This window comes from Gorilla gorilla, chromosome 5 (assembly GCF_029281585.2).
Source record: "Gorilla gorilla gorilla isolate KB3781 chromosome 5, NHGRI_mGorGor1-v2.1_pri, whole genome shotgun sequence".
NCBI classification, from domain to species: domain Eukaryota; kingdom Metazoa; phylum Chordata; class Mammalia; order Primates; family Hominidae; genus Gorilla; species Gorilla gorilla.
Window position 1 is genome coordinate 168,035,831 of NC_073229.2, and position 14,841 is coordinate 168,050,671.

A 14,841-nucleotide genomic window follows, 5' to 3' on the forward strand; every position below is an offset into this window, starting at 1 on the left:
TAGTCATATTGTTAAATTTTTTCCTCTATCTCATCTTTATGTAAACTGAAAGTTAGGGCTAGAATCTCAATGAGATTAGCATAAATATTAATATAAGATTATTAATATATCAATATTAATTGTATCAGATACAATATATGATTTGCAAATATTGTCTCCAGTTCTGTGGACTGTCTTTTTCTCTCTCTCTTGATAATAGCCTTTAATACACAAAAGTTTTTCATTTTGATGATGTCCAGTGTATCTGTTTTTTCTTTTGTTGTCTGTGCTTTTGATGTCATATCCAGAAATTAATCACCAAACCTACATCATGAAACTTGCCCATGCTTTCTTCTTTTAGTTTTAGCTCTTATGTTTAGATTTTTTAAAATCTATTTTAAGTCGATTTTTGTGTGTAATATAAGTTTCCAACATCGTTTTTTTGCATGTGGATATCCAGTTATCTCAGCACCATTTGTTAAAAAGACTTTTCTTCCCCATTGAATAATCTTGGCACCATTATCAAAAGTCACTTGACCATATGTTTGAGGATTTATTTCTGGGCTCTCTGTTCTATTCCATTGGTCTATATGTCTGTCTTTACAGCAGTACCAAACTGTTTTGAATACTGTAGTATTCTAGTAATTTTTGACATCAGGAAGTTTGAGTTCTGCAAAATACACTCAAGATTGTTTTTGCTATTCAAGGTCCTTTGAGAGTCCATATGAATTTTAGGATTTTTGTTCTATTTCTGTAAAAATATTATAATGAGATTTTTTTAGGGATTGAACTGAATATATAGAATGTTTTGGGTACTATTGTCATCTTAACAATATTAAGTTTTCCAATCCATGAACATGGGATATCTTTCTATTATTTACATCTTCTTTAATTTCTTTTAGCAAAATATTGTAGTTTTCAATGGACAAGTCTTTCACCTCATTGGTTAAATTTATTTCTAAGTATTTTATTCGTTTTGACATTATTATAAATGGAGTTAACTTTCTTTTTAGATTGTTCATTTTTAGTGTATAAAAATATAATGGATCTTTGTATGTTGACTTTGTATCCTGTAACTTGTGCTGAATTCATTTATAATATTATTGCTGATAGTGTTTTTGTGGAATCTATAGGATTTTATACAATAAGATTATGTCACCTGAAACAGAGATAATTTACTTCTCCCTTCGCAATTGATATGTCTTTTATGTCTTTTTCGAACCTAAATCCTCTGGCTAGAACTTTTCGTACTATATCGAATAGGAGTGGCAAAAGTAAACATCCTTGTCTTGTGTTTTCCATTGAGGATAATATTAACTATGGGTTACTAGTTACTTTTTAAAGCATAAATAATAGCATATAATGGGTATTATAACATGGAAGTGAAATGTATGAAAACAATAGCACAAGGTTGAGTGAGGAAAATGGACATATATTGTAAGGTTCTTATATTATACATGAATAGGTATAGTGTCATTTAAAGGTAGACTATCATATGGTAAAGATACCTATTGTAAACTCTAGAGTAACCACTAAAAAATATTGCTATTTAGCTAATAAGACAATACATGGAGTAGAGATAAAAAATACAAAAAAAATCAATCCAAAGGGGGAAAAAGGCACAAAGAGCAGGTGGGATAAAGACAGATAACAAGATGGTAGACTTAAACCTAACCATATGCATAATTGCATATTAATGGCCTACACATTCCAGATAAAAGACAGAAATTGTCAAACTGAATAATAAAGCAAGACCCAACTATAAGTATTCCATAAGAAAAACACATTGATATAAAGACACAAATAAGAGCACGGGAAAAGATATACATGCAGACAATAATCATAAAGCTGGAATGACTGTATTAATATAGCGCAAAGTTAACTGCAGGGCAAGTATTAACAGATGATGATTCAAGTGATAAATACATCAAGAAGACCTATCAGTTTTAAATGTTTATGTACCTAGTAACAGAGCTTCTAAGAATGTGAAACAAAAACTGACAAAACTGGAAGGAGAAGTAGACAAATTCACAATTATATTTGGAGATTTTATCACTCCTCTCTTAGTAACTGATAGAATACACAGCAGGAAAATCAGTAAAGATATAGAAGAGTTGAGCAGCAGTAACCAATTTGACCTAATTGACATTTATACTTATCCTATGACACATAGCCACAGCAGAAGACAGTGTTTTCAAGTATACGTGGAACAGTCACCTAAGAGAGACCATATACAGGACCACAAAGTAGGTCTCAAATTTAGAATTGAAATCATACGTAATATGTTCTCTGATCAGAATAGAATTAAATTAGAAATGTATGACAAAAATATATCTGGAAAATTCCTGAATATTTGGAAATCAACAAGTCATTTCTAAATAACCCTTGGATCTAAGAAGAAATCACAAGAGAAATTAGAAAATAGTTTTAACTGAATGATAATGAAAACATCTAACTTTGTGGGATGCAGCTTAATTCATTCTTAGAGGGAATTGTATAGCTTTAAATGTTTATAATAGAAAAGAGAAAAGTTTTAGTTCAATTATCTTAAACTTTCTCTTTAAAAGATTAGGAAAAGAGCAAATGAGACCTAAATTAGGTCAAAAGAAGAAAATGATGTAATCCATCAAATTAACAAAATATTTTTAAAAGCATATGATCATCTCAATAGAGAAAAAGCCTTCCACAAAGTGTAATTCCTTACATGTTAAAAACAATACAATACAAAAAAAAAAAAAGACTTCTCAGCAAGATAGAATTAGAAAGGAACTTCCTCCATAAAGGTCATCCTTGAGAAATCTACAGCTAACATCACACTTAATAGTGAAAAACTGAACACTTTCCCACTGAGATCAGGAAAAAAACAAGGATGTTCATTCTGACCACTTCTATTCAACACTGTACTATTGATAATGCTCAGTGTAATAAGGCAAGAAATGAATTAAAATATTATATTTACATGTAAAAAGCATGTAAATTGGGGAAGAAGATGTAAAACTATCTTTATTCACAGACAACATAATTGTGAATGAGTAAATATAGAAAATTCTAGGGAACTACAAAAAAGCTACTGGAATTAAAGTGAATTTAACAACATTTCAGGATATAAGGTATAAACAAGTGAGTTGTAGTTCTATATACTAGGCATAAACAATTAAAAAATGAAATTTAAGGCTGGGCGCAGTGGCTCATACCTGTAATTCCAGCACTTTGGGAGGCCGAGGCAGATGGATCACGAGGTCAGGTGTTCGAGACCAGACTGGCCAAGATGGTGAAACCCCGTCTCTACTAAAAAAAAATACAAAAATTAGCTGGGTGCAGTGGTGGGTACCTGTAATCCCAGTTACTCAGGAGGCTGAGGCAGGAGAATCACTTGCACCCAGGAGGCGGAGGTTGCAGTAAGCTGAGATCACACCACTGCACTCTATCCTAGGTGACAGAGCAAGACTCCATCTCAAAAAAAAAAAAAAGAAATTTAATAAATTCATAATAACATAAAAATAGTAAATATTTAGGGGTGTATTTAACAAAATATATGCAGAACCTATAAAATGAAAATCTCATAGCATTCCTTCAAGAAATTAAAGAGGACCAGAATAAATGATGAGATTTACCATTTTTCTGGTTTGGAAGACTCAAGATTGTGTTAAGATGTCAATTCTACCCAAATTAACCTATGGATTCAATGTAATTCCACTAGAAACACCTAGAAGTTATTTTTGCTGAGTAGAAATTGACTAGCTGGCCGGGCGTGGTGGCTCACACCTATAATCCCAGCACTTTGGGAGGCCGAGGCAGGTGGATCACTTGAGGTCAAGAGTTTGAGACCAGCTTGGTCAACACAGTGAAACCCCATCTCTACTAAAAACACAAAAAATTAGCTGGATCTGGTGGTGGGCATTTGTAATCCCTGCTACTCGGGAGACTGAGGGAGGAGAATCCGGGAGGCAGAGGTTGCAGTGAGCAGAGATGGCACCACTGCACTCCAGTCTGGGTGACAAGAGCGAAACTCTGTCTCAAAAAAAAAAAAAAAAAGAAAGAGAAAAGAAAAAAAAGAAATTGACTAGCTGATTCAAAGATTTTATGGAACTGGAAAGGATCTGGAATAGGCAATATAGTTTTTAAAAAGCACAAAATTGGAGTATTTACATTACCTGATGTCAAGACTTATTATAACAGTACAGTGATCATGACAACTTGGTATTGGTGTATCAATTTAACAGAAAATAGAATCTAGATATAGACACCCCCCTATCTGTGGGTAATTGATTTTCTTAAAAGATGCCAAGGTAATTCACTGGGTGAAAGGCTAGTCTTATCAACAAATGATGGTAGAACAACTGGATATCCATATGGAAAAATGAACCTTGATTCTTATATCATTGTCTTAATCTGTTTGTGTTGCTATAAAGAAATACGTGAGGCTGGGTAATTTATAAAGAAAAGGGGTTTTTTTGGCTCACAGTTCTGCAGGTTGTACAAGAAGCATGGCACTGGCATCTGCTTCTCTCGAGGATCTCAGGAAGTCTCCAATCATGATGGAAGGTGAAGGGGAGCAGGCATCACATGTCAAGAGAGAAAGCAAGAGGAAAGGGAAGGAGGTGGGAAGGAGGAGTGACAGGCTCTTTTTTTTTTTTTTTTTTTTTTTTTCAGAGGGAGTCTCACTATGTTACCCAGGCTGGAGTGCAGTGGCATGATCTCAGCTCACTGCAACCTCTGCCTCCCACACTCAAGCTATCCTCCCACCTCAGCCTCCTGAGTAGCTGGGACCACAGATGTATGCCACCGTGCCTGGCTAATTTTTTTGTATTTTTGGTAGAGGTGGGGTTTCTCCATGTTGCCCAGGCTGGTCTTGAATTCCTGAACTCAAGCAATCCGCCTGCCTCGGCCTCTCAAAGTGTTGGGATTACAGGCATGAGCCACTGCGCCCAGCCCAGGCTCTTCTTAACAATAAGTTTTGATGGGAGCTAATAGAGCAAGAACTTACTCCTTAGCAAAAGGACAGCACCAAGCTTGTTCATAAGACATCCACCCCCATGATCCAAACACCTCACACTAGGACTGCCTCTGACACTGAAGATCAAATTTCAACATGAGATTTGAAGAGGACAAATATCTAAACTATATCAACCATATATAAAAAGTCATTCAAAAAGGATCATTGACCTAATATAATTGTTACAACTAAAGGCCAACAAAGATTTCCCAGGCAGGAAACAAAATCCACTAATACTTTTTTTTTAAAAAAAGGAAATTAGTAAATTGAGCCTTACCAAAATTAAACATTTCAGTTTAAGACTTAAGAAAATGGATCTGGTCTGAAGAAATGATGAATAAAGAAAAAAAAATGGAAAGGCAAGTTACAGACTGGGAGAAAATATTCATAATTTGTATATCTGACAAAGAATTCATATCAAGAACATGTAAAGAACTCTTAAAACTCAGTAATAAGGAGACAACCCAATCAGAAAAGGTCAACAGATTTATTTGAACAGACACATCACAAAATAATAGCCAATAGCACATGAAAAGATACTCAACATAATTTTCATTAGGAAAATGCAAATTAAAAACCATAATGAGATACCACTACACATCCACTTCAGTGGCTAAAATTAAAGAACTCTGACAATACAACACTTGTAATCTCAGCACTTTGGGAGGCCAAGGTAGGCGGATCCCTTGAGGCCGGGAGTTTGAGACCAGCCTGGCCAACATGGCAAAACCCTGTCTCTACTAAAAATACAAAGAAAATTAGCCAGGCATGGTGGCTCACTCCTGTAATCCCAGCTACTTGGGAGGCTGAGGCATGAAAATCATTTGAACCTGGAGGCAGAGGTTGCAGTGAGCAGAGATTGTGCTAATGCACTCCAGCCTGGGTGACAGAGTGAGACTCTGTCTCAAAAAACAAAGAAGAAAAAGACTGATGCTATGAGTGTTTGCTATGATGTGGACCAACTGGAAGTCTCATACACTGCTGATAGAAGTATAAAACAGTACAACTATTTTGCACTGGTATTTTCTTTTCTTTCTTTTCTTTTTGAGACAGAGTCTTGCTCTGTCACCCAGGCTGGAGTGCAGTGGCACGATCTCGGCTCACTGCAAGCTCCGCCTCCCGGGTTCACACCATTCTCCTGCTTCAGCCTCCCAAGTAGCTGGGACTACAGGCACCCACCACCACACCCAGCTAATTTTTTATATTTTTAGTAGAGACAGGATTTCACTGTGTTAGCCAGGATGGTCTTGATCTCCTGACCTCGTGATCCACCCACCTCAGCCTCCCAAAGTGCTGGGATTACAGGTGTGAGCCACCGCGCCCGACCTGCACTGGTATTTTCTTAATAAGTTAAACATACACTTAGCCTATAAAGCAATTCCATTTCTTGATATTTATACAAAAAATGAAAACATGTCCATAAAAAAGATTTGCATGATTGTCCATAGCTTTATTCATATAGTGTAAACTGGAAACAACTCAAAATGTCTATCAACAATTGAATAGATAAACAGATTGTGGAATATTTACAAAATGTTCTAGTACTCAACTATAAGGAGGAAATACATGCAGCAACATAGATGTTCTATTATATGAAATTATAGGACAGGGAAATCTTATGAATAGTAATAGGAAATAGATAATTGGTTGCCTGAGACTGGGTTTTGCAAAATATTGACTGAAAGGGGGCATGAGGGAACTTTTTGGGGTGAAGAAAATGTTCTGTATTTTAATTGAGGTGGTTAAAATGGATACATTCGTCAAAACTCATTGAACTGTACATGTAAAATAGGTGCATTTAGTTGTGTGTAAATTATTCCTCAAAAAGACTGTTTAAGAAAGTGCAAAAACAAAAAGCCACAGTGTAGTCATACTATAAAATCATCTGAAAAATATGTCATATGAACTTCTATACCAGAAAATAATCCTCATATTTGCTTCCCTTTTATTGAGTGCTAATGAAAATATATCTTGAAATAATGTGTTGTCTTAAGATATTCAGTAGAAAGATCTGTGCTGTGATTTTAGTAATAATGTAAGTACTTTGGCAACAAGTTTCATATAACAAAAAACATCTTTTATAAGAAATATATTCATTTTAAGATTAGAAACTACAGGGTTGATGGCTACCTTATGGTTCTTTAATTGAATAAGTGAAACCATGTCAGATGTCCTGCTGTGTGAATTTCTCTCACATTTTAGATCCAACTTGGATCTAACCGTGACTTGGATCTAAAATGTGGGGATTATTGTTTCTCTAAAAAAAATTCCTTTTGTAAGGCCTCACCAAATGTTCAATTTATTTTTCTTTATATTTCTATGCTAACACATAATTTTATAATTAACTTCTTTCTTGTGTCCTTAACATAATTTTATGCAACAAACCAAATGATTATATGCACTCCCAACATTTTCACCACGGTTTGATGATTTTGTTTGTGCAAGGATTTTATATTAGCCCAGAATTCTCAGGCTTAAGTTCTAGAGAATTTATTTGTTTTTTGTTGTTGTTGTTTTTGAGACGGAGTTTTGCTCTTGTTGCCCAGACTGGAGTGCAATGGCAGGATCTCGGGTCACTGCAAACTCCGCCTCCCAGGTTCAAGCAATTCTCCTGTTTCAGCCTCCTGAGTAGCTGGGATTACAGGCGCCCGCCACCACGCCCAGCTGATTTCTGTATTTTTAGTAGAGATGGGGTTTCATCATATTGGTCAGGCTGATCTTGAACTCCTGACCTCAGGTGATGCACCTGCCTTGGCCTCCCAAAGTGCTGGGATTACAGGCATGAGCCACTGCACCCGGCCAGTACTAAAGAATTCATATACATATAACTAGAGTTATATATAACATGGCCTAACATGCATGAATGTGCCAGTAATTTCCCTTTTTTCCTCAGCATGATTCCCTATTTTCATGATTCAGTTTTTGAGACATGCCTATATTCTACTTTTTAGTGACTTAGCTAAGTCTGTCAATGATTTAAATTTCTAGGATACTGTGACAGTTTATGGGGACAGTGATATAGAATATTTATAATTGTTATTTTTCTGTGAGGCCTGGGACATTCAGTTACCATTTTGCATAGCTACATAGACATGGATACACAGCACAATGTTGGCATTTTAAAATAATGCTTGGTTTTCCACTTTTCTCTGAGATCTGGCCACCATATTCCTCAAAAGAATTCATTTGGACTCTGACTTTTAAAATCATTACCTATTGAAATAAATAGGACATGGTGATTTTATGAAAACATTATTGATAGAGGAAGAGAGGTGACTCCAATTGAGCTGAGGGTAGAACACGTAGCTCAGTTATGCTGGGTTCAGATTATTGTTGCAGAAAATACAACAATTCTCAAAATATGTGAAGTTCAACATAAATAGAATCAGCAACCTTGAATGCTCAGCCACAGGACTCTCTCCTGCCTGCTCTCTGCCCCTCTGGTGGGGCCTTATGTTCCTTCTGTAGGGTCCCAGAGGCCCTAGTGCCTCTTTTTCTACAGTTTATCCCACCAAGCAGTAATTGTCTGTTTGCCTAATCATCTCTGAGATTTTCATTGGCAGGGAAATAGACTTCAACTTTGCTGTCTCCATGGTGATATGTAGTACCAAACACAGAAGGGTGGCAGTGAGTGAATGAGCAAGTGGGATTAAGGAAGCAACTCAGTATTGCCATGATCATTGTCTTTGCCTAATGTGAGTAGGGTTTATGGTTGCAGCATTTCTTATGTAAGACTTCACTTTCCAGCTGGCAAAATTGAAGAAATAACCACCAAGCTAAGAGCCATGTTCTAGATGGTTCTTCTAAACCACTGTAAATGAATTCTGAATGATAATGGCACTTTCTATTGTACTTTTTTCCTAGGCAGTTTCACTTCTATTTGGTAGTTGGAAACACAACCTTGCTGAACCTGTTTCCTTATAGCAATAGCTAGCATTTACAAAACATTTAGTATGTTCCACCCCGCCCACTGTGCCAAGCCTTTATGTGGATTATCATAGTTAACTTTCACAACAACCCGATGAAACAGGTGATACGTAGGTGCTGGGAAAATGGAAGCTTAAGGAGGTTGGGTAACTTGCCCGAGTTCACACACATAGCAAGTAAAGAACTCAGGCTCAAAACCAGTCAGGTGAGCTCTAGCACTGGGCTTTTTATCATTTCCCAATGCTGTCCTGTTCTATTTTTTTTTCAAGGCATTTATCTCCATGTGAAATTTTTATTTATTTGTTTCTGTGCTAGAATGCTTACTCCTTGATGTCAGAGACATTGCATCCCCAGGTGTAAGACAGCACCTGGCACCAAGTAGATGCTCAGTCAGTGTTAAATTAATGATGAGGTACTGCCTTCTGGATGGAGTAAGAAATAAAGGATAAGGCTACCAGATAATTCCTAAGTGCTTAACAATTGTTACATCTTATGAATATACATTTTAGGAAATGATTTGTTCAAATAGGAAACTCCCCAAACTGCTTAAAAAGGTGGCTTACAAAAAATTCTTAACATCACTACATGAAATATCCATCCACGCATGTAGGAATTTTGACTATACACTAACACAAGCTCTACACTGAGTTTGAGGTTGATGCAGTTTCACACCCTTCCTGGGGTCGGGGCGGTGGGATTATTTTATGTTGCTGATATCTAGTGTGCTATCCCTTTAAGGTGCCTGAAACGAAACAAAGCAAACACCAATACCTGCTTGATTTAGAGGGGTAGTTGCCAACCTAGTTTTGCTATGAGCAGCTCCACATTCTAAGAAGATCTTGCCTGTTTCCCACTTCTCATTTCTCTCAGTAACCAATTATGTCTGGTAATTGCAAATGAAAGAAGAATTTAGACAAAAAGATATTATACAGAACCACAGAGAACCTGAGGCCGACAGGAGCTGCCTGGGCTATTGCATCTCTGGAAGCTGAAGCTGTTTTCGGTGAACTTTCCTATCATCCCTCCTTCTTTCCCTTTTCTATTTTTTGAGTCCTCACCTTTTATCCTATTACTATCTCCTTCCTGGATATAATGCCTGCTCACTTAGTAGTTAAGTGAAAAAAAAAATCTAGCCACTGCAAAAGCAGTATGTCTTTCTGCCAGTGACACAGTCCCATTGACTTCCATTCATATCTCCCAAACCCACATTTTGAAACATCCCATCTCCCTCTGTAACTCCGTAACTTCTCTAAGACCCACCCAGCGCTACAACCTATGCTTTTGAATATTCTATGCCCTACTGTGCCATCAATACTAACATTCTGTGATTCTAGAACTACTTTCTTTACACAGGATTTACTAAATAATTCATTTCATTGAGAAGTTCTTAAGATTAATTTTCTTTGTTTTTCTGGAAAAGTACATCACTTAAACATTTCAAGGGCAGACAATTGAAATGAATGCACAGGTTGTGACATTTTTCCCTGCCATGTCCTTTAGTTGAGCCCTGCATGTCTCCCCCTTTGGAATAGTCTCAAACCAGAGTTTGGGACCTTGTTCTTTCATGTTGGAGCAGAGTTCATATCATTACTTACATATTTATTTATTTACTTATTTGAAATAGGGTCTTGTTCTGTTGCCCAGGCTGGAGTGCTGTGGCATGATCACAGCTGACTGCAGCCTTGACCTTCTGGGCTCAAGCTATCCTCTTGAGTGGCTGGAACCACAGGCACACACCACCACACCTGGCTAATGTTTTGTAGGGACGGGGTTTTGCCGTGTTGCCCAGGCTGGTCTCAAACTCCTGGACTCAAGCAGTCCACTCACCTCAGCCTCACAGAGTGCTGGGATTACTGGCATGAGCCATCATATCCTTATTTCACTTCATGTAGTTCATTCTATAATTCTATAGTATTCTATAGTTGTTTTTGAAGTGCTAATTGCCATTCGTTGTTATCTTTACATTCAGATTATATTCAATGCCCATATTGTATGAGAAGGTTTAATGAAAGCGCAGCTGAGCGACATATTAATTTCTGCAAGGATCAGTCTTCTCGCCGAGTCTTTAATCCAGCTCAGACAGCAGCCAAATTGGCATCCAGAGCTCAGGTAACTATCTCTCCTCAGGTGTTGGCTCTTGTGCCCTTGAATGCCTTGGGGGGGGGGGGGTGGGGTGAGCCGGTAGAATTCCCTAGAGAACCTCAGTTACCCATCCTAAGAAGTGTAAGCGTGAAGAGAACTGATCACGATTGCTCACCCCTGTGGGAGCTGACTTCTTTTGCAGGAGAATGCTTTCCAGCTAACGGCACCTTTGGGTGTTGTAGAAAAAAATATTTCTAAAGTATTTGAAGCTTCTTTGGGTGAAGACTTGAATACATAGTGTTTCTATAGCATTATGGCAAAACTCTTTATCCAACAGTATCAACCTTAATCACCCAGAAAAGAATTGCGAATCTGAAGTGAAACTGCCTGAGTAAGAAAGGCTGTCCCAAGGCAACTGCCCCACAGGTCACGTGTTTTGCTCTATAGAGGAGGGATCTTCACCTTTTATTTAAAGTCACAGAATCAGCAAGTTAAAGGGATATGTGGATGAATGGAAGCAGCTGTTAACATTAGGTGCAAATCAGTAAAATAACAACCTGAAGTGGAAGACAGTAGATTTACAAACCACAGAACTGGAGCCAGCAAACAGCACCATACAGTCGAAGGTCTCAGGTACATACTTACAATATAGCATAAAAACTGTTAGTTTCATAGACATGGCTTAGATGCCATGAAAAGTTGGCCTGAATACTTTAAGTGTATACAGGCTGTTTATTTATTTTTGAGACAGGGGCTCACTCTGTTGCTCAGGCTGGAGTGCAATGGTGTAATCATGGCTCATTGCAGCTTTGACCTCCCAGGTGCAGGTGATACTCCCACCTCGGCCTCCTGAGTAGCTGGAACTACAGGTGCATAGCACCATGCCCAGCTAATTTTTCGTATTTTTAGTAGAGATGGGGTCTCACTGTGTTGCTCAGGCTGGTCTCAAACTCCTGGGCCCAAGCAATCTGCCCTCTTCAGCCTCCCAAAGTGCTAGAACTACAAGTGTGAGCATCGTGCCTGGCCCCTACAGCCTGTTTAGAAAGCTTCTGGTTAAATCCAGTATGTAATGGGGTGGGACCGTTTCCAACAAAAGCGGATCCCACAGACTGTGGATCCTGAGCTCTATCCCCTTAAGCATTAGAAAGTTATTGACTATCAACTATGTACCAGAAACTGTGCTAGGTACTGGTTTGATCAAGAATTTGTCATTGAAAGATGGAGGGGGACTTGGAGCTGGTACAGTTGGCATATATAGGAGAGCTATGGAAGAAGAAGTCACTGCAATTCCTGGAAGTCTTCAAAGGCAAGCAAACTTTTTGCCCTTAAATATCAAAATGGGTTCACCAGCCTAGAGTTGGGGTTGGGAAGGGCTTTATGCACAAAACATCCAGCTTGTGGCCTGAGGCACCCATCTGGGGAGCGAAAGCATAGAGTACCTACGAAAGAGGTACAGGGTGCTGGGTGTGGTGGCTCACACCTGTAATCCCAGCAATTTGGGAGGCTGAGGTGGGCAGATCACCTGAGGTAGGGAGGTTGAGACCAGCCTGACCAACATGGAGAAACCCCGTCTCTACTAAAAATACAAAATTAGCCGTGTGTGGTGTCACATGCCTGTAATCCCAGCTATTTGTGAGGCTGAGGCAGGAGAATTGCTTGAACCTGGGAGGCAGAGGTTGTGGTGAGCCAAGATCACGCCATTGCACTCCAGCCTGGGCAACAAGAGCAAAACTCTGTCTCAAAAAAAAAAAAAAAGAAAAAGAAAAGAAAAAAGAGGTACAGGGACAGGCAAGACAGGCAGACAGGCAGCCAGAACTAGAAGGGCTTTAACTCAAGCCAGTTGAGAGAGGAAGAAAAGAGGAATTGATTGAATAAATGCCCTAAAATCAAGGACTGTCCTTGATTGGCAGGTCCTTGATTAACAGGTCCTTGATTAACAGGTCCTTGAATGAGGGCCTGGAATAGGAGGATTAATAGGGTTGTGTGGGAGGGAGAATCTAAGAAATAATTGATGAGACTGAGAAAATGATTAGACATAGGATAAAAGAGGGAATCAGGGTTGACAATAAGGTTTTCGGCTCCAGAGCCTGGACAGACAGGAAGACAATCTCTGTAGATAATAGAACACAGGAGGGAGGACATATGTGTGGTGAGAGGCAATGGTTACAATAAATACAGTTTTATAGATTGTTTTGTTTTTGTTTTTGAGATGGAGTCTCACTCTGTTTCCCAGGCTTGAGTGCAGTGGCACAATCTCGGCTCACTGCAACCTCCGCCTCCTGGGTTCAAGCGATTCTCCTGCCTCAGCCTCCCAAGTAGCTGGGATTACAGGCACCCACCACCATGCCTGACTAATTTTTGTATGTTCAGAAGAGATGGAGTTTCACCATGTTGGCCAGGCTGGTCACAAACCCCTGACCTCAAGTGATCCGCTTGCCTCAGCCTCCCAAAGTGCTGGGATGACAGGCATGAGCCACCACACGCGGCCTAGATTCAGTCTTGACATCTGAGATAGCATGAAAAGAAGCGCAATGTAGAAAAAGCCAGGATTCTACATTCAGTAGTCAGGGTTTGAATTTCTTTCTTTCTTTTCTCTTTTTTTTTTTTTTTTTGAGACAGAGTCTCACTCTGTTGCCCAGGCTGGAGTGCAGTGATGTGATCTCGGCTCACTGCAACCTCCGCCTCCCGGGTTCAAGCGATTCTTGTGCCCCAGCCTTCCAAGTAGCTTGGATTACAGGCTCCCACCACCATGCCTGGCTACCTTTTGTATTTTTAGTAGAGACGAGGTTTCACCATGTTGGCCAGGCTGGTCTCGAACTCCTGACCTCAGGTGATCTGCCTGCCTTGGTCTCCCAAAGTGCTGGGATTACAGGCATGAGACCTCGTGCCTGGCCAGGGTTTGAATTTTAATTCTATAATTTAGGTAAACTTGGCCGAGTTACTTAAATTCTTTGGGATTCACTTTAATCTGTAAAATGGGGTTAATCATGTGTGCCTTGCTGAGTTGTTGGGGGGACTTATAGATAAGTGAAGGGCCCAGTTCAGTGTCTTGCACATACGGGCTCCTCCTTTCCTCTCTCTACATTACCCCACCCTCCCCTTCTCCAGTAGCCTTTTCCAGTTGATACGATTGGCACGACACTTTTGGAGGAATATGACTACTTTGGGCTTGAACACAGCCTAATTATGGAAAAGTTTGTATGTATAAGTCTACCTACATTCTGTAAAGCAGTAAAGGGTGAGTTACATTTCTGCAGATGGTTCTTCTTACTGGTCTCCAGAGTTAGTCTGCTTTAGTGGGGCCAAAGAGAGCACAGGAAAGCAGCAAACGGAAGTGTTTTTATTCCTGAAGAAGGCCAGCTGGCTGTCAGTGTAACCAGTGACTTGGCCCCATTCCTCTCCTTGTTTTCCAGAGCTGAGTGGTGATTGGGAACACAGAAGAAAAATTGCTTGCTTTGTGAATTCCTTCACTCACTGTAGAGTATATCTGAACAGCCGTATTTGTTTCCTTTGTGCCAGCTTCACCACTTTGGGGCCTTGTCTAATAGTGAAGCTTATTCAAAAATGGAACAAGAAAGGAGGGGTTGTTTCAGTTTTGAAGGGCTGTTAACACAGCCGAAATATGTTTCTATTTTAAACATAATCAACTTTTAAAATATGTCATACTCTTAACCAAAAGAGACCAATATAGGCCTCTAAAAATAGCTTTATTTGTGTGAATGGGGATGAGCTGCCTGCTATAGTCTCTCAGCCATTCTTGCCCAAGTGAGAATTCTCACTTGGTGTAACAGGTTATCTTTATCCTGCAGTTTCTGTGGAACTGGAGGTGGGATCAGTGTCAAGATAAAAGGAGCATG

General features: G+C 39.0%; 1 protein-coding gene across 2 annotated transcripts in view; it reads left to right on the forward strand.

The window, feature by feature from the left end:
- ZC2HC1B (zinc finger C2HC-type containing 1B) overlaps positions 1–14,841 on the forward strand; it is a 73,871-nt gene that overhangs the window by 23,505 nt on the left and 35,525 nt on the right. For both annotated transcript variants that reach the window (XM_055391397.2, XM_004044777.5), the window contains exon 5: positions 10,872–11,011. In XM_055391397.2, coding sequence (XP_055247372.1) covers positions 10,872–11,011 — 140 coding nt within the window. The remainder of the gene's footprint in view (positions 1–10,871; positions 11,012–14,841) is intronic.